Source organism: Apteryx rowi, unplaced genomic scaffold (assembly GCF_003343035.1).
Source record: "Apteryx rowi isolate R43461 unplaced genomic scaffold, aptRow1 scaffold_655, whole genome shotgun sequence".
In the NCBI taxonomy this organism is placed as follows: Eukaryota; Metazoa; Chordata; class Aves; order Apterygiformes; family Apterygidae; genus Apteryx; species Apteryx rowi.
Genome location: NW_020450933.1, coordinates 471,733 through 492,160, shown reverse-complemented (window position 1 = coordinate 492,160; position 20,428 = coordinate 471,733). Strand labels below are relative to the sequence as shown.

At 54.4% G+C, this 20,428-nt stretch overlaps 1 protein-coding gene across 1 annotated transcript in view; it reads left to right on the top strand.

Annotated features, from left to right (window-relative positions):
- The first annotated feature begins 6 nt into the window (after positions 1-6).
- The window catches only part of LOC112975187 (guanine nucleotide-binding protein G(i) subunit alpha-2), a 62,736-nt gene continuing 42,314 nt past the window's right edge, over positions 7-20,428 (top strand). Inside the window, exon 1 of the mRNA XM_026084926.1 lies at positions 7-158. Within this exon, the coding sequence (XP_025940711.1) occupies positions 92-158 (67 nt within the window). The 5' untranslated portion in view covers positions 7-91. The remainder of the gene's footprint in view (positions 159-20,428) is intronic.

Sequence of the window (20,428 nt, the reverse complement as noted above, 5' to 3'; positions counted from 1 at the left end):
GAGCCCGCCGGCAGTCCGCGGGGAGGCAGCCGCCGCCGCCGTGGGCTGCACCGTGAGCGCCGAGGACAAGGAGGCCGCCGAGCGCTCCCGGATGATCGACAAGAACCTCCGCGAGGACGGCGAGAAGGCGGCGCGCGAGGTCAAGCTCCTGCTGCTCGGTGAGCACCGGCGCCGCCGCGCCGCCCGCCCCGGCCGAGAGCGGCCGTGCACCGGGCCCAAGCTCGGAGCCGGTCCTTGCCCACGGGGTGCCGGCGCGGCGCCGGTTCCCGGGGATCCCCCCCGCGGCCCCCGTGCCGGGTCCCTGCGGGGCGCCGGTTCCCGAGGATCCCTGCCCCCGCGCCCCGGTACCGCGTCCTGGCCCGGCGCCGGTTCCCGAGGATCCCCCCCGCGCCCCGATACCGGGTCCCGTCTCGCCCCAGGTGCCGTCCCCTCCGTGGCCCCGCGCCTCCCGCAGGCCCTGCCCGCCTGGGTCGCCCTCCGGGACCCCCCGGTGCTCGGGGTGCCTCGGCTGGGGTGGAGCTCCGGGACCGGCCACCGCCCCGCCGCCGCCGCGGCCTGCGCGCTGCCCTCGGCCTCCGGCGGGCGGCCGCAGCCCTGCGGCGCTGCCGGCGGCCCGGGAGCGAGCCGGCCAGCCGCGGTTCACTGCTCCGCAGCGCGCTTATATCGGTGCCGAGGGAGAGCTGCTGCTGCCGCTCTGCCCTGTGGATACCTGATTTTCATAACGATAACGGGTAGCTTGCGCTCTTCAAAGCACTCGCGAGATGCTGATTTTGGGCGTTTCACAGATCCATCCTTTGCCTCCAGGGAAGATGGCAATTTATTTACTTTCTTAATAACTCTCAGTTGGGTGTTCGGCTGCTTTTGAATTTCCCAAGGAGACCATTTCTCGAGTTAGGCTTTTCAGCCTGCCCTGGGAGTATGCACCGCTCCCACGCAGTAGTAGGGCAGTGAAGAGCGAGATATGGGATGGGAGGAGAAAACCCCCGTTGCTGGCTTGAGGAATGCTAATAGAAAATGTCTTTCATGTCGTCCTTTTCAATGGAGGAAACTGAGAGCAGCAGGAAGTAATGGTGAAATCAGGCAGTGCTTTATTTATTCAAATGCTGGCTACCTTGATAAATACATAATTACAGTCTTAAAATGTTCCATTTAATAGAGCACTTATTTTTAAGTATGCCCCTTCCCGACAAAGCAGTGACTTCGTGGTTTACATTGTGTCAGTGACGTGCCAGCACTGCATCCTGCTGTTCTCTAGGCAATTCCTGGAGGTGGGCTGATCTTTCGGGGCAGAGTTAGCGGGCACAGGCAGATCCCGTGGCTTTGCTCAGGGGGCAGGATGGGCCCTTGGGAGTAGGCTCCCATGGTGTCCACATCCTGAAAAGCACCGGGAAGAGCAGGGCCGCTGCTTTTGGGAGGGGCGGCCTGCTGGCGTGAGTGTTGGCAGTGTTTGCAGGGCTGGGGCTTCACTGGGGATGGCTGCTGACCCCGGTTGTGCAAGCAGGGCTGCGAGGAACTCGTGGGCTCTTGGAGACGGTTGTTTCCGGGGAGGGGAAGAAGCTAGTAGAGCAAAAAACCCACGTTTTTTGCAGACTCTGTTAAGTAAACACGTGGTGTCTTCTGAATATATAAAAACAGCGCTGCAGAGTGAGGTGACTGTGGCACTTGTAGCTGTTCAAAAAACAGCTCATACCGTGAATTTCTCCTAGATAATTCTTTTTTTTGTCTTGTATGAGTTTTGCATCTATTCGCCTGTGTGTTTGGTAAAATGACTGTGCTTGCCTGTGGATTTACTGCTGCCTAGGTGAGTTCTCTGGATAAATAAGGCAGAAAGCAGCAGTTTCATCCCTAAAGACTAAAAATAATATTTGAAAGGTGTTTGGTACCTTGTTTCTGTGTTTATCCCTGCAATGAGTAGAGGCAACTGGCTTTGCATTTCAGAGACCTGCTTGTACAACCAGCCCAGAGCACTCATCTGGCTTTGAGAGATGGCTGTGTGCAGCAAGTGTGTTTTGGGGCTAGTCCTACTGTGAAGACCAGATATGTGATGAGATGGCTGGCTGGCTCATCAGCAGTACTATGCCCCTACTTCATCGTTGCATGCCTCTTGATGTAGAGGCACTGGATGCCCTTGTTCAGTGACTCCTGTTTCAGGATGGAGCTCTGGTTAGTAAATGAATGTACAACTGGGAAGTGGAGTGGGGGATCGCCCAAGCAGACCTAAGCTGGGCTCGTATTTGCAGGCCTGGGCTTGCAGTGAGCATCACTACTTGATTGCTCCCTGCTCACAATAAAACCAAAGGGCGGAAAATGGCTTGCTGATCGGAGAGGATTAATACATGCACTCTGCTTTCTGCTGAGCCATCTGGCTAGTGCTCATCTTTGGATGTCCAGGGTAGAAGGGGCAATGATATTCCTAGATTGCACCTTTGTGCTGAAGCAGAGCCAAAAAAAAGGACAACTGCATTCTGTGGTGGTCAATATTTACAAAAGGTGTTTATGATCTTGGTGGGTTTCTAAAACCAAAAATAGAGTGAAACAGCTCAATCTCTTTTTTTTTTCTTCTTCTTCTTTTTCCTAGCAGCTGTTCAAGTGTAAATAGTGCTGAAGTCTTGGGTCAGTATTGTCTCTTTTTAAGATAAGATGAGCCTGAAAAATACTTCAGCATTTGCTTGAGGTGGATAAGAGGGAGATTGTGCAGCTGGTCATGGCGCTGTAACTCCACCAAGCAAGCTCCAGTGGTGAGCCTACCTTTTGCACAATGCCTTTTGCTGAGGAGCTGGTGAGAGTTAGCAAAATTTTTTTATAGTGGAAGCTAGGCTGTGATGAGTGGTGAAGGAAATGAGTCCCTATGCTGTTATTCTTGCTCCAGAGATGCTCCTTGTTATAAGGCTGAAAGTGTGTGTCGAAGTGCTGCTGATGTATATGTTCTGCCAGGGGGCTGGTAACGCTGTCTATGTGCTAAAGATAAGCTGAGAGAGAGATCCCCTAATGGGAAATAGTGATCGTTAATGATTTGAAAGGGAAAATGGATGTGTGTGTTCCTAATACCCAGTGGCTCAGAATCTGAGTTCATGGAATTTCATAGGTCTGCTGCTCTCCCGAAGTGTCACTGTGCTGCCAAGATCCTGAGCTGTGCCCAGTGTCTCTGCTGCCTGGATTTTTTTTTTTCCCCCTTTCTTTTCCCCAGTCTGAAGAAGCCCTGCTTTGAGGATGGCTCTTGCTCTGCCAGCCTTATGTGAGCTGGGCCTTTGTCAGCCCCAGAGCAGAGGCAGTAAGAGGGCCTTCTTCGGGACAGTTGTCCGCCTCGGAGCAGGCAGCTGCAGCCCGGGGAGAGCCAAGGCCTTGTATGAGCTCGAGTTAACGTTTTTCAGCAAACACCGTGGCTTTTGTGTGCTCAGGCTGTGGGCCGGGCCGAGGTCTCAACTGATGCGCTGACAAATCAAAGTGCCTCATTCGTGTTGCGGCAGGCTCAGCGAGCTGCATGCCTGCTGCTGGCGGGCTGTAGAGCCTCGCGGCCCTTCCCCAGGATCAAATGCAGCCGCTCTGCATCTTGTAAGCACCCCAGGGAGGCTTTGACATAAGGACAAAAATAGCTTCCCCCCACCCCCAAGGTAGAAGGGGTTGCCTGTTGGGCTTGGGTTTCAGTTCGGCAGTTCTCTGACTTCCTGCTCGCTTTCGCTGGGCTTTGTGAGTTGTGGCTCTCAGGATTTCTGTGGCTTAGTCCACCAGACCATAAACTACCAAGCCAACCTCCTGGCAGCTTTTTCAATCAGACGTGCTCTGTTCCAGTAAGTTTCCTCCTCTGAGGATGAACTTCACAGCTGCACTCCCCCATCTCCAAAATAGCCTGCCGCACAAAGGGAAGAAGCCTTTTTCTAACCGTGGCAGGCTTTTGTAGGCCACTCTGAACAATCTGGGAGATCTCTCCTCCCTTTGGAGCAATGTGTGTGCTCCAAAAAGCATACAGAGTTTCCCTTCCTGTGCTCAGAGCTGCTGGAGTGGCTCTGAGCTGCTTTGCAAAGTGGGTTGGAAGTGCCTGGGGTCCCTGAAGGTGCCATGTGCTGGCCTCACTGCATATGAGCCAGCTGCGTGGTTTGGGCTTGCGGTCTGGTTTGAACAGCTGTTCTCCCAGAGCCTGTCTCTCTCTTTGATTGGCGTGCAGCTTTCCCAATGGGGACAGTGCCTTTTGTCTGGGGTGTGCACAATTTTCATTTGGACGGGTGCTTGGCTGCGGCAGGAGGAGACAGGGAGGGGATCAGCTCTCCTCGTGGCTCCTTCATCACACTTGAGGAACTTCTCATGGGCCCAGAAGTTCCCAAGGTCCCCATGGCCAAGGACTCTGTTTGTAGAAATGTGGAAGGTTGATTTCATTTGCCAGAGAAATTAAAGGCAGCTTTTTTAAGGCCCTGTGACTGAGCATTTATAGAAAGCATAGGTTCTTGATGGTCTGTCTCAGCTCAAGGCTTGGCTTGCAGAAGCACGTGGGACCTCATCTCCCAGCCAGGAGTGCATGGGGTGGAGCAGAGCAGCGGAATTAGCACTTTGGGAGTGCAGTAGTAATTGCTCCACCTGTAATAAAAGCAGAGAGAAAAACTGAAGCCGCCAGGGTCCCTGAATTCAGCAGTTCATCGGGGCTCATTTCTGTGGTGGTACCAGTGGAGTAACATGCCAGATTTTGCTAGGTTTTATTGCGAAGATAATGTAATTCTTTGGTACATGTGCCCAGCAGGAAAATAACAGTATTACTGAGAGGGACTTTTAAGTAAAGAGCCTTTTAGCAGCCCAGAGAGACTGTTAGCACAGCTGAACAAGGCAGTGTGTGAGCAGTGAGCATCAATCCCTGGCGTGATTGCCCTTAAGAGCACATGCTCCTGTTGAGTTGGTGCCGGGGTAGCTGCGCTGACACCCATGTCAGGCAGGAGATGCTCTGCTGAGGAGCCATCCACGGGCATGATGCAGGAGGGACCTCGACATGAACGAAGGGGCCACAGCGAGTCTCAGTGTCTGACGGCTACGGCCACAGGATGAGATGCAGCCTGCCGGGCTGCGGCGGTGGTGGGAGGGCAGGGCTGTGCTGGCTGGCGGCACAGCTCACTTAGATCAGCTCAACCCAACTGTGAACCCACACCCGATGTTTCAGAGAGGATTTTTTTCCATTGCAAAGCTGTCTTGGGTCAGTCACGTGTCTCCGTGTATAGCTGTAAGCCAACTTCCGCATTTCCTTCGTTGTGGCTATTGAGCAGGAGAAGGAAAAAACACGACTTTTATTGCCCCATATCATGGGGGCAAATAACATCTCCATCAGTTGCTCGGGACCACAGAAGTGGAGTCGCCACAGCAGAACAGATTAGTGCAGCATATCTGTCTCCTGCTTGTAAAAACAAATCTCTGCCTTGCCTCTGCTGTCGTCTAATGGTAGCAGAGATTATTCTGTGCTGTTTGTTCTGCATCGCTGGCGCTAGTTTTGGCAAATAAACTGCGTGCTTGACGGTTTTAACCTCTGCTCCCCCTTTGATGGGGGCAGCATGGCATTTGCTGCCATGGGGTGTATTTCTCCAGGTGCTGGGTGCAAGGCGGTGTGCTGGGAGGGGGGCTGGAGCTGGCAAGGGAGGGCACGTGCCAGGGTGTGAGAAAGGTGTGAATGAGCAGGCCCTGATGGGGATGGTGGCTAAGCAAAGCTGATCCCTGGCACTTTCCCGCAGCCCTGCCTCCCAGACTGGCTCTCCTGCCTTTCAGTGGGGTGCTGAAGGCCGCCTGCCCAGACCCAGCTCCCCTTCCCAGTCTCGGTTTCATGTGCCAGCCTGCCCATGGATTTCACACTAATGTGTGGAAAATCTTCCACACCTGGTGTATCCACTTGACACAACAACTGCTTTCCAGGGTCTGCAGGCAGCTTCTGGTGCTGCATCCTACTGCTCAGCATCACCAAGGTGAAATCAAGCAGGGCTTGAGCTTTAGCTGTTTCTGTTCAGCATCAGGCAGAACTGAAAGTAATGATCCTGCCAAATCCATGTAGCTGCTGAAGGTTATGACTGATATCCAGGGCTGGTTCTCACAACTCACAGGTGGGGTAAGAAGAGGCTCCTTTTTGCAGCAGCTGGGATCCTGCCTGGTGTTGAAGAAATGGCCCACTCCTGTCCAGCTGCTCTGAGGGAGTGGAGCTGGTGTTATGAACCCTGCCTGGGTTTGCTGCTGTTGACAGGCTATTTTCTCCCTTTTGAGGTTTTTGTTTGTTTTATTTTTTTTTTCCTCAGGTATTTTTTAACTTGGTGAAGCAGACTAGTCTAGACCCAGTGGCTTGTCACTGAGGGTGGGGTTTGCAGACAGCAGAAGAGAAACAGTTTGGAGAAGAAGAACAAAAAGAAAAGTCCAAATGCATTTGTGAGCCTACAGTAATTGCCAGGGAAAACATAGTCTCTGGTACTGCTACAACCTACTCTGGTAGATTTTATTGGCAAACAGGTGGTAACCCATGTTTAAAGCCTCTAATTCATCATCTTCCTACTTTGGATTAAAAAGAAAAAGGAGGGGGGGGGGTCTTGATTGTCAGCCCCCCATCATCATCCTTGGTTATAATACAGAGATGATTTCTGGAAGTGTTTGAGGCTGCTGCAAAGAGCCTCTCTAGATACTGCCATTAAACCCAATCCCTCTGGGTCCCCGGTGACGCAGCACCACTCCCTGTTCTCCTCCAGATCATTGCAAATGAATAAAGCTTGGGACTGTGAACACAAGGGTGGGAAAGGGGCTCTCGCTGCTCAGCTGGGAGGTGCTGTGTCCTGGCTGTTGTCTCCAAGGCCTAAACATGAAGTGCTCTTGAAGGAAAACAAACCAACAGCTAAATTTGAGGGCAGAAATGAGTTAACGGGTTAGTTTTGAACAGCGGTTGGGATTGGGTGTGCTGGGTTTTGGTGCTGTTGGCCTGAAGTTAGGTGCAAACACTTGGGCTGAGGGTGGCTCCAGACAGCGGCTCGCTCTCCCATCTTGTCATCAGGTTACCTTGCAGCAATGGCACAGACAGAGAGGCGTGCGGAGGGTCTGGATTAGAGACGCTGGGAGTGGGTTGTGTTGTGTTTTTGTTCGTATATCAGGGAGACAGCTGACCTTTCAAAACCCTCCCTCGCGCTTTTGCGAGCTGCCTGCTGGAAGGGAAGATGGCTACAGAGGCAGGGCTCGGCAGCTTTTTCTGGTTGCATAAAAATAGAGGAAGGGAGGGACCAGCTGCAACTTTCAGAGGCTTCATTTCCCGAGCGCACTTGATCGAGCTGCTGTTTGCGTGCATGCGAACAGTCTGTTTTGTAGCAGTTTGTCTCCTGCTTTTTTTTTTTTTTTCCTTGCCTTTTCTGCTCCCCTTCCATCAGCCGTGCTCTGCCTAATCCTCCTTCCACCTCCTGGTGCTCTGAGCCAGCCTTTCCCGGTTAAGTTGAAGGCACCCAAATCTGTTCTTAATTGGCCTGAAATCTCTGCTGCCTCAACTTGCTGAGTGATGTGAAGTAGTCGGACTTCTCCCTGCTCTAGGAGGACTGGTGTGCACCGAAGGCACCCCTTCCTCAGTCTGCCAAAACAGGGTTTGCCTGTGTGGGGGAGCACTTCTGCGTGACCTTTGAAGCCAGGTTTCTGGGGGAACTGTCTGGCTTTGCAGGGCGAGCAGGGCTGGTAGTGGCTGGCTTTGAGGCTGAGCTTCTCCCATGCCTGTACCGTTGCTCCAATTCTGGAGAGGAGGAGGGGAGGCTGCTCCATCTTATCCATGTATAAAGAAATAAGGCAGCCACTGAAAGGAGCATGTGGACTTGAGGCAGTGATTATCTGGGGTGTTGGACACAGCTAAAGGAACAATTGCCTTGACTGATCTTTTAACCTGGTGGCATTTCTTAAAATGGAGTCATGATGAGAGGGTGTTCTGGCTTCAGGATAGAGGTGGATTTGGGAACAGCGGAAAGGTTACCCAAGAAAAATTCTAGGCTTGCTAGGCCTAGGAGAAATCCCTCATCTGGAGTTCATGGTGAAATCATGGGCCTGTGATTCGGCTCCTGTGCTTATCTCGCTGAATCTGATAGCCTTGTTTAGGCTTGGAGGGGAGAAAGGAGCCAAGGGCTAGTACAGGATCTTGGATTCGAGCGCTGGCAAATAAAGAAAAGCAGCAGCCCTTAGATTAAAAAGGATTTGGTTGGGAAACTCAGTGTCCACATAAGTAACAATCTTAGGTGCATCCAGGTTTTCTCTGCTCAGAGATAAATGCTCAGGCTTTGCCTTGGAAAGGCAGCAGGCTCACTGTATCTTGCCAAAAGCTCAGGTGTGTTTACTGCAGATTATATATATATATATTTTTTTACTTCACAAAAGAAAGTCTCCTGTGAGCTGGAGCCTGCCTGGAGAGTTGTGCTGTCACTCTTACTGTATGCTGTTCTCTGTGGCTCGGCACGGCTCTGTGTTTGGCGGGGGCAATTTGCCACAGCAAAGATGCTCCCTTCAGCTCTGCGTTGGGTTTAAGGTGAAGTGGCTTGATATCACAGCCGAGGTGGCGCTGGTTAAAGCAGCAATCCCACCTCCGAAGAGCAATTCTAGAAAATCAGGCCAGGCGACTTGGGGAAAGCGTGTAGTGTGCTGCCGCTCCTTCTTCCCACAGCAGCTCAGGCCTGTGTGCCGGATGCTGCGGGGGGCGGCACGCAGTCCCAGGGCTTGAAACCGGGCTGGCCTACGCTATGGAGAGCAAAGGGGATGGAGGTGTGCTACAGCCTTCCCAGACACGTTTGCGTTTATAGGGCTCGTGTCCGTGCTGTCAGGAAGGTGAGAGGAGGAAGGCAACCGCAACTCTCCTTCCTTTTCGTCCCCGCCTTTGGTGTGGGTCTAGCCATGCTGGGTCGCTCTCTTGGATGTGCTCTGTATGCCTGGGTGAGCTGGTCTGTGCAAGAGGAGGATGCTTTGGGGACGGTGAAGCCCTTGTCACCCTGTTCTCGAGGGGCTGGGAAGTGGGCGTGTGCACCAGCGGCTCTGTCGTAAGCTTTAGGCCAGCGTTTCCTCTGTGTAGCCTCCGGGTTTCCTGCTCCGAGCCTGCCTTGGAGCTCTAGTTTCCGGTCTGGAGGCTGTCTGAATCATCAGACCTAAGTGGGGCTGACTAATCCTCTGCCCTGGCAAGCTGGAGCTGCCTCTTCTGACTGAAGCCCGTGTGCGTAAGGCACGTTTGCAAGGGGAGCACGGGGCACCATGCCAGGTGCCGGCCGTGTCCTGGCAGTGCAAAGCGGAGCCCTCCCTGGTTTTAGCCTCACCCGCTGTGAAGGCTGAGCATCGCTCCAAGCACAACCCATGTGGCTGCAGCTCGTCCTTAGGGGTGCCCATGATGGGGCAGGGGAGGGCAATCTGCCATAGTTGTGTAATGAAGCCTTTTTAAATGGCTTCTGCTTCCTGGGGAAAAATTGTGCCACTCTGAATCCTTGGGGGGGGGGGGCGAGGAGGAGCTGAAGGATCTGGCAAGGGCTCTGAAGGCTGTTCAGAGAAGAAGCCCTGCCTTGCAGTCCCTGGGGAAAGAGTCCCTGGGGAATCAGCTATCCCTGTTGGGATAGCTGATTGAGGATAATGTGCCATTAAGGGCAAAAGCCTAGGCAGCGGCAAACCTTTTTGAAATAGCAGTCAGGCCCCAGGGATGCTATGGCGCAGAGCAGCCTTCCCCGGAGAGCCCAAGGAGCAGTTTGATGGCTTTGCTGCTGGCTCAGAGTCCTCAGGGGCTGCCCCACTGGCCCCCCTACTCCCCCCTTGTCTGGTAGGGGTCAGTCCAGGAGAGGAGACTCAGCACAGTGGAAGAAAGATGTGTGTTTTTTTTTTCTCTTGATCCTCGAGGAAGGGACTCCTACCTTGCAAACAAACCTTAGCCTTTGGGCAGGAGGAGAAGGGGGGCTTGCAGCCGTCCTCAGCCATGGCTCAGTGGCACAGCGAAGGAGGATGAAGGTGGCAGAGGTCCAGGGAAGGGGCTTTGCTGCATGACTTGGTGCCTGCTGAATGCACTGGTCTGGGGCTCTCCTAGCTGCCTCCTGACCAAGCTGTGCTCCCACAGCACCCGAGTGTGCAGTCTGTGGCACAGGACCTTCCTTGGGCTGGTTTCCTTGGCTGCTTCCTGGCCTACAGGTCCTTCTTCAGCCACTTTGTGGATGCTCTTGTGTTTTGCCCCGAGTTCCCAAGCAGAGGGCAGGTGCCCTGCAGCTCTGCCTGCATTCTGACTTCAGCAGGGAGACACTGCACATGTCCTGTCCCCTCGTCATGAGAGCCTTGGAAACAGCTGGGAGGTCTGCAGAGGGGGCCACGGGCCCAAGCGTGCTGTGAAATCACTGCGCTGGACTTTGGTGCTCCTGCGCCCAGGTCCGTGCAGCTTCCCAGGCATGGATTGGCCTGCGAGAGCCCATCGTGAAGGCAGGCAATCAGCTTCCTGCTGTTGCTCTGGACCATTCAAGGCAGGAGAGGAGCGGGTTTTCCTCCTCCAGTGCATGTGACGGAGTGTGTGAACCAGCTTTGCTTTTTGTCCAGACTGGCTCCTGTTCAGCAGATGTGCCGCAGATGAAGCGGAGCTCATGCCTTACCTTCACGCTCTGAATGGCTCTGTTGGGCCTGTTTTCAGGCACTGACAATGCCCTGGAAAGCAGCTCCTTTTTCTCTGTGCTCAGAGCGCCTCTCCCCATCAGGCAGGCTGGTGGGTCCTGCATTGAGCAGATCCCTATGGCTCTGAGTATCCCTCCTACTCCTCTCTGTGGCTGCTCACGGGTGCCATGGAGCAGGCCAGGCTCTGCTCCAGCATGCCATGGCAGAGTTCAAGCCCACTGGCCTGACTGTGCCTGGGGTGAGCTGCCATGAGGCTCTCATAGGCCAAGTATTCAGGGCAGCCAGCAAGGCAGTGCGCTGAGCCATGCGCTGGGTACCTTGCTCTTGCTTTGATTGAGGGAAACTGTTTTGTCTCAGACAGGATAATGGTAAGCTCTTCTAATTTGCTCTTTCTGGCCCCTTTATTAGTGATAAAGTGCTGAGAAATCTAATAACAACTGAGGCACCTGCATCCACAAATCCCTGCAGCAGTTGGAGTTTTAATGGCTAACTGTAGAGGAGGATGGGGAGAGACATGGTGCAATTCACCAGCAGTTTGGTGACACTGGAGATGCAAATGGTTGGCAGGCTGCTTCTGCATCCCGATTTCCTCCTTCCCGCGGCTGCATTGCAATGCCTCCATGGGGCTTGGAGAGGGCTGGGAGCCTCTGCAGCCTCCCATGTTTGTTTGCCCAGGGGCCACAGCCTGGGTCCTGGGCTGGAGGTGCTCACAGGGGATTGCCTCACCTTCTCCTCCACCTGAAGGGGAGATATGGTGGTTAGCAAATTGGCGAGGACCTTGGTTAACTCTGCAGCTGCATCCCTTAGGCTGAGCCAGGCTCAGCTGGGATTAGCTGGATCACCTGAGTTTGCTTTGCTGGGTGATAGGGAAAGTGTTTAGTGGCTCAGCTGGGTGCTGATGCTGTCCCTTGCTTGGGGCCCTGAAGGGCCTGCACCCCCAAGGGGTGCCTGGGATGGTGCCTGCTCTGCAGAGGTCCTGGTGCCACATCTGTCACGGGAAGCCACAGGCTGAAAGTGCCCTTTGAATGCCCATGTGGCCATCTAGGAGCATGGGGCAGCGTGGTGGGTGGGCATTTTGCAGACAGCCATGAGCACTCTCTGCCCACACTTGCAGCCCATGAGTGTAGCGGGTGTCTCTCCTGCGCAGGGAAGACAGCTCCACTGAAACGGCTTACCCGCTTGGGCTGAGCACTGGCTGCAGCGGGCTGGGTCAGAGTGTGGCCTCAGGTCTGCCTGGGGGTGGCTGGAGGCAGCCGATGATAGAAAGCAGTCTTTTCTTCCTGCTTTTGGACAGAGAGCCTCAGCCAAGAGGCGCCACGTTCCCCTGCAGCCATGTTCCCAGTTGCAGCCCTATGAGCGATGGCGGTGGCTGCCAGCAACGGATGTGTGGGCTGTGTCATCCCTCGGAGAAGGAAGGCTTTCTTCAGTGTGTGTTTTTGGGGCTGGAGGGCGGTTGGCTTGCAAGTGTAGCGACAGCTGGCTGGGGAGCTGTGCTGGAGCCAGGCTCAGCTGAGTCGCAGGTACCGAAGGCTGGGCTGCTCCAGGACATCTCCCGGTGTTCATTAGTGGGTCTGGAGTGCAGGGAGAACCGCTATGTCCCTGTTCCTGAGGCAGAGGGATGGATGACTTCATTCAGAAACTTCCTTTTCGAATGCCCGAGCCCAGAAATAGATGCTGACGATTCCGTGTCTGTCCAGGCAGGCGGGACAGCTCACCGCAGAATGAGTTTGAGTCCAGACTTCTCCAGCTGCAAATCTGTGCTCAAATGCAAGGCTCCTCCTGAGTGCATTTGGTGTCTGGTGCTGGGCACAGCCAGGCAGCCTGGCTGCATGTTTCCGGGGGCTTGTGCCCACCCTGCAGCCTTCATGGCAGTGGGGACTGCTCCTTGGCAGTGTTTGTGCCAGGAGGCAAGGACAGGCACGGAGATGGCCAGCAGGAATGGAGGGAGAAAGCAGAGGGTTACTATTCCTGGTAACAAAGAGGCAGAAATGAAGCAGAAGTTCCTTGTTTCCTGGAAAAAGGCACAAGAATAGTTTTGTCAGCTCGTAAACACCTGTATCTCTTGTCAGCACTGAGTGGGAAAGTCTGTGTGTGTGTTTTTGTAGCATTCCTCACACAAATGTAGTCCCCAGCTCAAAACCCTCCTCCCCCTCTTTCCCCCAAAGGATGCATCTATGCATGTTTCTTTTTTCTTTTGTTTTTCTTTTTTAATGGCACTGCTTTTTGTCAGCTTAAGTCAGAAAGTTGTGGGATGAGTCATGTGTCCATCAGCTGCCTTGGAAGTGGACAGAATGGTTGGGGATAATGCCACTTCAGCCTAGGCCACGAGTGCTGGGGGCTGAGGTTGGGGGGAACTGGACGCCATCTTCAAAGCTGGCAGCAAACACAGCGGAGCCGTTCTGCCACGCAGGATGTGCTTGAGGAGGTGGTGATGTTTCAAAGTACTGTTTTAACTTGCCCTCCAGTCTCTGATTCCTGGGGCTGATTCTGCACTCAAGGGCTGGCCCGTGGGAAATAGGTTTCTCCTGCAGTAGTGTGGTTTGGAGTGCTGCATCCTGCTGCAAGGTTGACGATGCTGTCCCTTTGCTCGCGCTGAAGCTGTTTTCCCCAAGGCAGTCTTCCCTGGGCAGAGGCAGATGCACTGGACTACCACCACCCCCAGCTCTGCAGCAGAGCACACGCAGCATAGGGCAGGGTGCAGCAAGTGTGGGTTTGGTCCTGGCCCAGCCTCTTTGTTCAGGTGAGCAAACCAAAGCAATGATGATGACTTACCTTCAACTTGGGTGTCAAAGCACCGATCTCTTCCCCAGACCACCCCAGCGCAGGTTTCTGGCACAGTCCTCCTCTTGCTGCCTTTGGGCCAGCCCCACACGCATGCTGGCAGCACAGCCCCCCCCCTTGCTGCTTTGCAGGCTGCTGCCAGCCAGGGTGCCTCTGGGCTTCCCATGGATGATGGGTGTGGAGAGATGAGCAAAGCTGCTAGAAAGACCAGCTTGGCTCAGCAATTCTCTGAGCAGCAGCTCTAGCCACTGAATGGGTTGGGTTTTTTGTTTTCCTACCTGTAGCTGATGGTCCTCCTTTGGTGGTGGGGTGGTTTTCCCTCCCTTCTCTCTGGTTGCAGAACTAGCTGCAGCCAAGCCCTGTTGCAGGTGAAGGCAATGTTAGCTGGGCCTGGGCAGATGTAGAGGGTCGCTGGATCCTTTGGGCTCTTTTGAGAGCCCAGTACTCAGAAAGGAGACTGGTAAGGTTAGGTTGGCTCACATTCATGCCAGGTATATGGCACGTGCTGCACTTGGCAGTGACTCTGGGCTGAAATGAGCTGCTGTGCTCAACACAGTTACCTAGGCAAAGCTTGCCAGCTACCCAGCTCTGTCCTATGCATTGGGCCTGTCGCTGGCAACGAGGCTGAGCAGGCCAGGAGTTTCCTTCGCTCTCCCGCATGTGGCCCAAGCAGCCATTGCTTCCCATGAGGTGCGAGCATGCAGGGCTGAAGCTAGCTGCAGTGTTTAAGCTGTGAGCAGTGACACGCATGCAAGGGCCGTGTGCACCCTGGCCACGTGAGGATCTTGTGCGAGTAGCCTGAGAGCCCATACGGGCTGGGAGCAAGTCCCTCAAGTCCCATACAGCCCTCCTATGCTTAGGATGTGGGCTCCTTCTTGGTCTGCCCAGTCTGGGATCTTCATGCTTTGCAAGCACCCTGTGATCCTTGCTTTCTAATCCTTGACTTTTTGAACCTCATGGCTCCATTCCTGGCCACAGCAGTTGTATTTGTTCAGCGCTGTGCTATCTGCCCTATTTCCTTCCCCCTTGCCGTGTTTTGGGCGGGATCTGTTGTTCGGAGGGAGACTGTTCTCTTCCAGGTGTCACGGCTGCTTTATCTTGGTCCCAGGTGGAGGAGAGCAGCCTGTGCTACGATCCAAGGGTCAAGGTGAACCAGAGCTCCTCCAGCCCACCATCTTGCTCCCTAAAGGCCAGCCAGACCGAGGCTGAGCTCAGTGGCTCAGAGAGGCTGATGACATGCAGTACCCGAGGGTTGCTCTTTCTTACTGCTCTAGGGGCTTCTTCCCTCCGCTCCCTTTGCCTTGGGCAGGGTGGCTGCAGCTCCGAAACCACTGCTGTGCCAAGGGCCCCTTCCTGTATGCCAGCGTTACACAACACTGCACAGAGCCCAGGCACATGGGAGGGCTGGGAGGCCGTGCGCCACTCGCCTTCCTTCTCCCCGAGACCCGCACAGTGTCCGGCTCCCAGCCTCACGCTCCAGCTCAGCAAATGGGCTGATGCAATGTTGGGAAAACCCTGCCTGCTACTTCCAGACCTTTTCCGGTTTGGCCAGGAGCTGTGTCACTTGTGCCATCCCTGTAGCAAGCCCCTGTGCCGTCTGAAGGAGTCTCAGCTGGAGTCCCAGCTCCAGAAGCAACATAAAATAGCACTGTAGCTTTGTTCCTGAAAGCCTGTCTGCATACAGAGAGGCAGCCTGGCTGTGGTCTTTATTTTAGTGGTAGTCTGAAATCAGGAAGCCAAGGTTGCTGTGTTCAGTATAACCCACCAACCGTCTGCAGTGCTAGTCACTCCAGTAACAAACCTGCTTGCTTGTGAATGGGAAGGAGCGACGCAGATGGGTGTATTTTGGTACCACCTTGTCTTGTATGTGATGCCCAGCTTAAACTGCGGTGGGTGTGTTGGAGCAGAGAGCAGGGCCCCGTTGTTTTGTAGTAAATGGACAAATGAGTGGAAAGGAGGTCCACTTCTGAGCTGTGAGATCCTGCAGGATGCAAGGTGGTGGGTAAAAATGAACCCCGGAGGCTGGGATGCATCGGGGAATGGAGTAGCCGACTGGCATAGTTTGGAGTTTGCTGGGCAGGAGCTTTAAAAGCTGCCCCAACTTTCAGGTCTTCCTGTGTGACATCTGCTCAGCCCTGGCAAAGCAGTTCTGGGGTTGAAGCAGGGCGGGGTCTCCTGCAGAGTCCTGTCCTGGGATGTCCCAGGAGCATGAGGGGCAGGGAGAGAGCATGACAGCAGGTTTATTGCTCTCACTGCTGTAAAAGACACTGGTACGCTCTTTAAATCACTGTGCTGTGACTCGAATATCAGCTTCGGAGCTCGAATCCCCTGGGGATGGGGGCGGAGGGCTACGCTAAGGTGGATGGGGAGGCTTGCAAGCGCTGTGGCTGTAAGCCAACACCCTCGCGAGTCCCAATGCCTGGCAGAGGTTGGCTGCAGGCCGGGGAGGATGTGATGCAGCATGTTTTTACATTGCCTCTGCTCAGCTTCGAGAGCAAAGAGGCTTCTGGAGGCTGCAGCTGCTGGAAGCAGAAAGGAGAAGCTTTCCGGCTTGTGCGAGCTCTTTCGCAGACAGTTGCACAAGCTGCTGCTGCGCTTGCTGTCATCGGCTTTGGGCTCCCCTGGAGGAAAGGGGCCTGGTGTCGGCCATGAGATCGGCTGCTTTTTGTCGTGTGTCGCTTCGGCGTGCCACGCTTGGCAGCTAAAGCTAGTGGGGCAATTCACTGTGTGCTCCCTGCAGGGCCGTGGCCTGCTGCCCCCTCTGCCAGCCCCCCTGGGTCTGTTCCAGAGTTGGTTTTGGGGTGACGGGCCCAGGCACTGAGGCAGTCTGGATGCTGTCTCCAAAAGCAAAAGCTACTGGCACGTTGTTCTGTCACTCCGGTGCTGGCTTTGTGCTGGCCCCTGGCTGTCTCGCGCCATGCTCGGGGAGGTGGCACGGGGTGGGAGGGGAGTGGAGGGTGCTGCCGGAAGGCAACAGGAATGCTGCCGGAGGTTCATTCATCTCCTTTAGTGAATGCAAATAGTTCCCCACCCAGCACAAAAGGATTTGCAGTGGCGTGAGGGGGGGCAAAAAATCCCTTTCCCTTCAGCCAGGGAAGATTCCCTCTGTCTCAGCCGTAAAACTTGCCTTTGGAGGCTCCCAGGCTTCCCACGGCTCGGGGGGAATGCCAGTCAGCGTTGCCTAAGCTACCTCCCTCCAGCAGCTCTCCAAATGGAGGCCTGCGCCCTCCACAAGCCTCAGCTTACATTGCCCTTAAGCTGTGTGCCTAGCGATGTTAAACCGGGCTGCTTGTATTTAATGGGAAACTTTTTTCCTCTGGGATTTGTCTCCAGGGAGTGGGGAAGCAGCGGCAGCCTGCAAAATGTGCTGCAACGTCCCAAAGATGGCACGTGCCAGGGGAGGTGCACAGCAAAGCCCCCAGGCCCAGTGAGGCTCCCGAAATCCTGCGCTGAGTGCCCACCTGCGCCTCGCTGGTCAGGTTTAATGACCAAGCATGGCCCTGGGACATGCCAAGAGCCCGTATCTGTCCCTCGTGCCCGTATCTGTCCCTCATGCCCAGCAAAATCGCACCCCGCACAAAGGTGGGCTTCATGAGCCCTGGCAAAGGCAAGCTCCGTGGGGCAGCCTGAGGGGCATTCCTCATCCACTTATCCTGCTGGCCCGGCAGAGCTATGCAAGGCATTTGCCTCCTGAGATTCAGCCACGGGGAAAATATGGACGAGAGGGAAATAAGCCCTTGCTAGTCAGTGTAAACAGAAAGGGGAGAAAAATAAAACCGTCCTTATTTTCAGGCAGGAAGGCAATGCTGAAGGAGCTTGGAGCTTTCTGAGGGAGGCACAGGTAGACGAGCAACACTCCCAGCCTCCGCAGCCCTTTTTGCCTCCTCTCTGCCTCCAAAAGCAGCAGCATTGGCAGGGCTTTAGGCCCGTGGTGTTTTGGGGGTTCAGGCAGAGGAAGCGGCAGGCCTTCCCCTGTGCCTGCAGCTCAAGCACGTCGGGCTGCAGCGTGCAAGGTGGTACGCTTCGGCTCTAATTTCCCTTCAGTCCCACGTGGAATTAAAATCAAATCCCAGCCGTGCGCTCCCCGTTATTCAGCGTGGCGTCCCCTGACGCACCTCTTAAAGCCTATTAAGCATATTGCAGGAAATCTGCTCTAGCAGCCAATTTGTCTGTGAAATGACTGCAGGGCTTCGTGGAGCAAAATGTGGTTTTAATGTGAGTTGGGGATAGCTGCCTTGTACAGGGGGGAAGAGGAACAAGGAATAATCAGAGTCAGAATAGGTGGGTTCGCTGGACGGTATTGGAAACCAGGCACGGCCCAGTGGGGACCCACTCCCCCTTGCGCAGCCATTTCAAACAGTATTTCTCAGGGCTTAGAGGGAACAACAGAGGAATAAGAAAATAACAACCCCTTACGCAACAGCCTTGAGTAAACATGAGCCTCGCTGAGCTGCCGGCCAGCTCGCCATGGTCCTCTAAAGCTGCCCAGTGCCAGCTGCGCCCAGGGAGGATGCGGGCTGTGGGGTGCTGTGGGGCAGCGTACCCTCCTGCTGCGCCAGAGGGTCGGGTCCTGGAGCGAGGAGACGGCTTTTCAGGCTGGGGATGTGAAGGGGGGCTGTGCCAGGGTGGTTGCAGGGTTCGGTGCTTTTGCTCTGTGGTTTGCTCGCGTAGACTTGGGCGCATGATGTCGAAGGCCTCGCAGCGCACCTGGGCCATGCTCGCTGTCCCCAGTGAGGCTGGGCTGGGAGAGGGAGGAACCTCTCTGGGGCTTTTTCGGCCTTCCAGGGAGTGCAGTAAAACGGCCAGGGATTTCTTAACTTTCCTATTGCGTTTTTGACTCGTTTTTCTCCCTCCTTTGCTCTAAATTTAGCCCGGTGCTAGCACATAGCTCTCCTCTTGCAGTGCCTGCGTGGCATGCTCAGGGTGAGCCTCCCATACACGGCGCGGCTGGCACGGAGTAGTCCTGGGGCAGGAAGGAGGGAGACCCACACCCTCCTGGCTCTCTGCGAGGCTGGTGGGACCGGTACCCTGGGATCCTGCCCTGAGGATGCACCCACCAGGGCGGGTGTGGTTGCAGGTGTTGCAGCTGCCTCCAATTGCGGCAGCTCAGGGAGCAGGGTCGGAGCCCACCCGGGAGCTAAGGCAGAGCTGGACCTGGCCTTGAGAGGGTGAGAGCAGTCGCTCCCTCCTTTGCAGAGCCATTGCTTGGCCAGGGAGCGACAAGGCTCTGCCTGGCTTTATCCAGCGAGCACTCGAGAAAACGCTTGGTAACTCGTACTTGCAGGGCCAGGCTATATTAATGAGCTGGGGCTGCACTCCTGGAAGGCTTGATTGCTGCTCTGAAGCAGAAGCTGGAGACCTCCCATTGCACTGACTCACCAGCGAGGGTGACAGTGCCTACCTGCTGGCCTGCGACTGGGGAGAGCGGGCTGCCAGGCTGGTGACTGACTTGTTTTGGGAAGGCTGGGTCCTCCTGGAGACCCACCAGCTCTGCACAGAAATCAGATGGCTGCTTGTGAAGGCGTCCTGTGTTGCTGTGGCTTTTTAAATGCAATTATTTTTAAAGTAATTTTCCATCTATTTTAGACAGAAAGGAAAATCTAGAGGGGAATCTCTTTCTCGAGTCTTCCCCCCGCCCAGTAACTATGCTTAATGCAGAGCTTTGAAAAACTCATTCGGCAGCTGGGACCCCTTCTGCGTGGAGGGAAGGGGGCTCCAAAGCCATTCATCTCCACAGAAACATGCAGGTTAGCTGAGGCAGGGACGGCAATCAGTAGCCTTTGTTTGGCAGCAAACCCAGCACACTGCTTTTCTTCCTCAGTCTGCTAGCTGGTGGTCCCTGGGCTTTTATGGCTGCTCAGGGTTTTCCTGCGGGGCAGGGCAAAGCTGCCATGCCACCACCCCATGTCCCCTTCCTGCGGGTGGTGCTGCCTTGGTTGCCCGAGCAGGTTTGCCTTCTCACCTTTTTATTTTGCAAATGGACCTGAATTGCTGGTGTGCCTCTTGAACTTTACTACTGAAGGTTTGGGGGGGGGGGGGCTGTTTCTGGGCTCCTATGGATGGAGATGCATCTGTTTAAGGTTTCCCTAAATACACACAGGGTAAAAATGTCAGTAAATCGATGCACAAAACAAATAGCTGCAGTTAGCCTGGCCAGCAAACGTTATTGGCAAAGCAATTAGGGGAAAGGATGTGCCCGTTACTCAAACCCAGTCTGTCCGGCAATTGTTGGCCCGTAGAGCAGAGCTGCTCAGGTGTGAGACCCGCAGCTTCCCCCTGCTCCAACATTTCAACCTTTCTCCATGTAAGAAATGGCACTTGTTGCCACAGGAGTATTGAAGGCCTTGCAGGAAGCCAGGTGCCTGGGAGATGTCTCATCCCTTCTTCCATTCAGCTGAAGGGGCCCTGTCCCCTGATGCTGGGTATTGTCTTCAGATCTCTTGTCTTTTCAAGCATTTTGCATCCCAGCCTTGGGGGTTTTAAGCCACTTCAAAGACTTATTAGGTGTGAACTGATGTTTAAAAAAAAAAAAAATCCTACCAATACTCTTGTTGTGTGATGGAAATCTATCCACCATATGCCTTTGTTACCTGATTTTGAAGGTAACTCTGGTGTGTATGGGTCTCTTGAGAAAGGGTTGGGGTTTTTTTGTTTTTGTTTCTTTGGGTTTTTGTCACAGTTGCATTTTCAGTGCAGCAATATATGGTTCTGATTTGTTAGCAGATTAACTTCCAGTCTTCTTCCAGAGTCATTCATATCTTATTCCAAGAGGTAAGGAAACCCTGAATAGCTTAAAGTATACTTTAGTCATTTCTTTCCTCCATAAGCAGGAGCAGATGACTTTTAGAGTGTTTAATTTTGGCTCTTGGCTGGCAGGAGGACTCCAAAGAGCAAGGACATGGCTCACCTCTGATAGCCTGATGGGACTTTAAAGGCTTCTGGGGAGATTGATCCCCTTTGTCGCTCTATACAAATCCGGATTCTGGCCTCTATCACCCCGCACGCTGTAACCAGTGCCAAGAGCCAATAAACAGGAAATACATTTCAGCTTTTCAGCGCT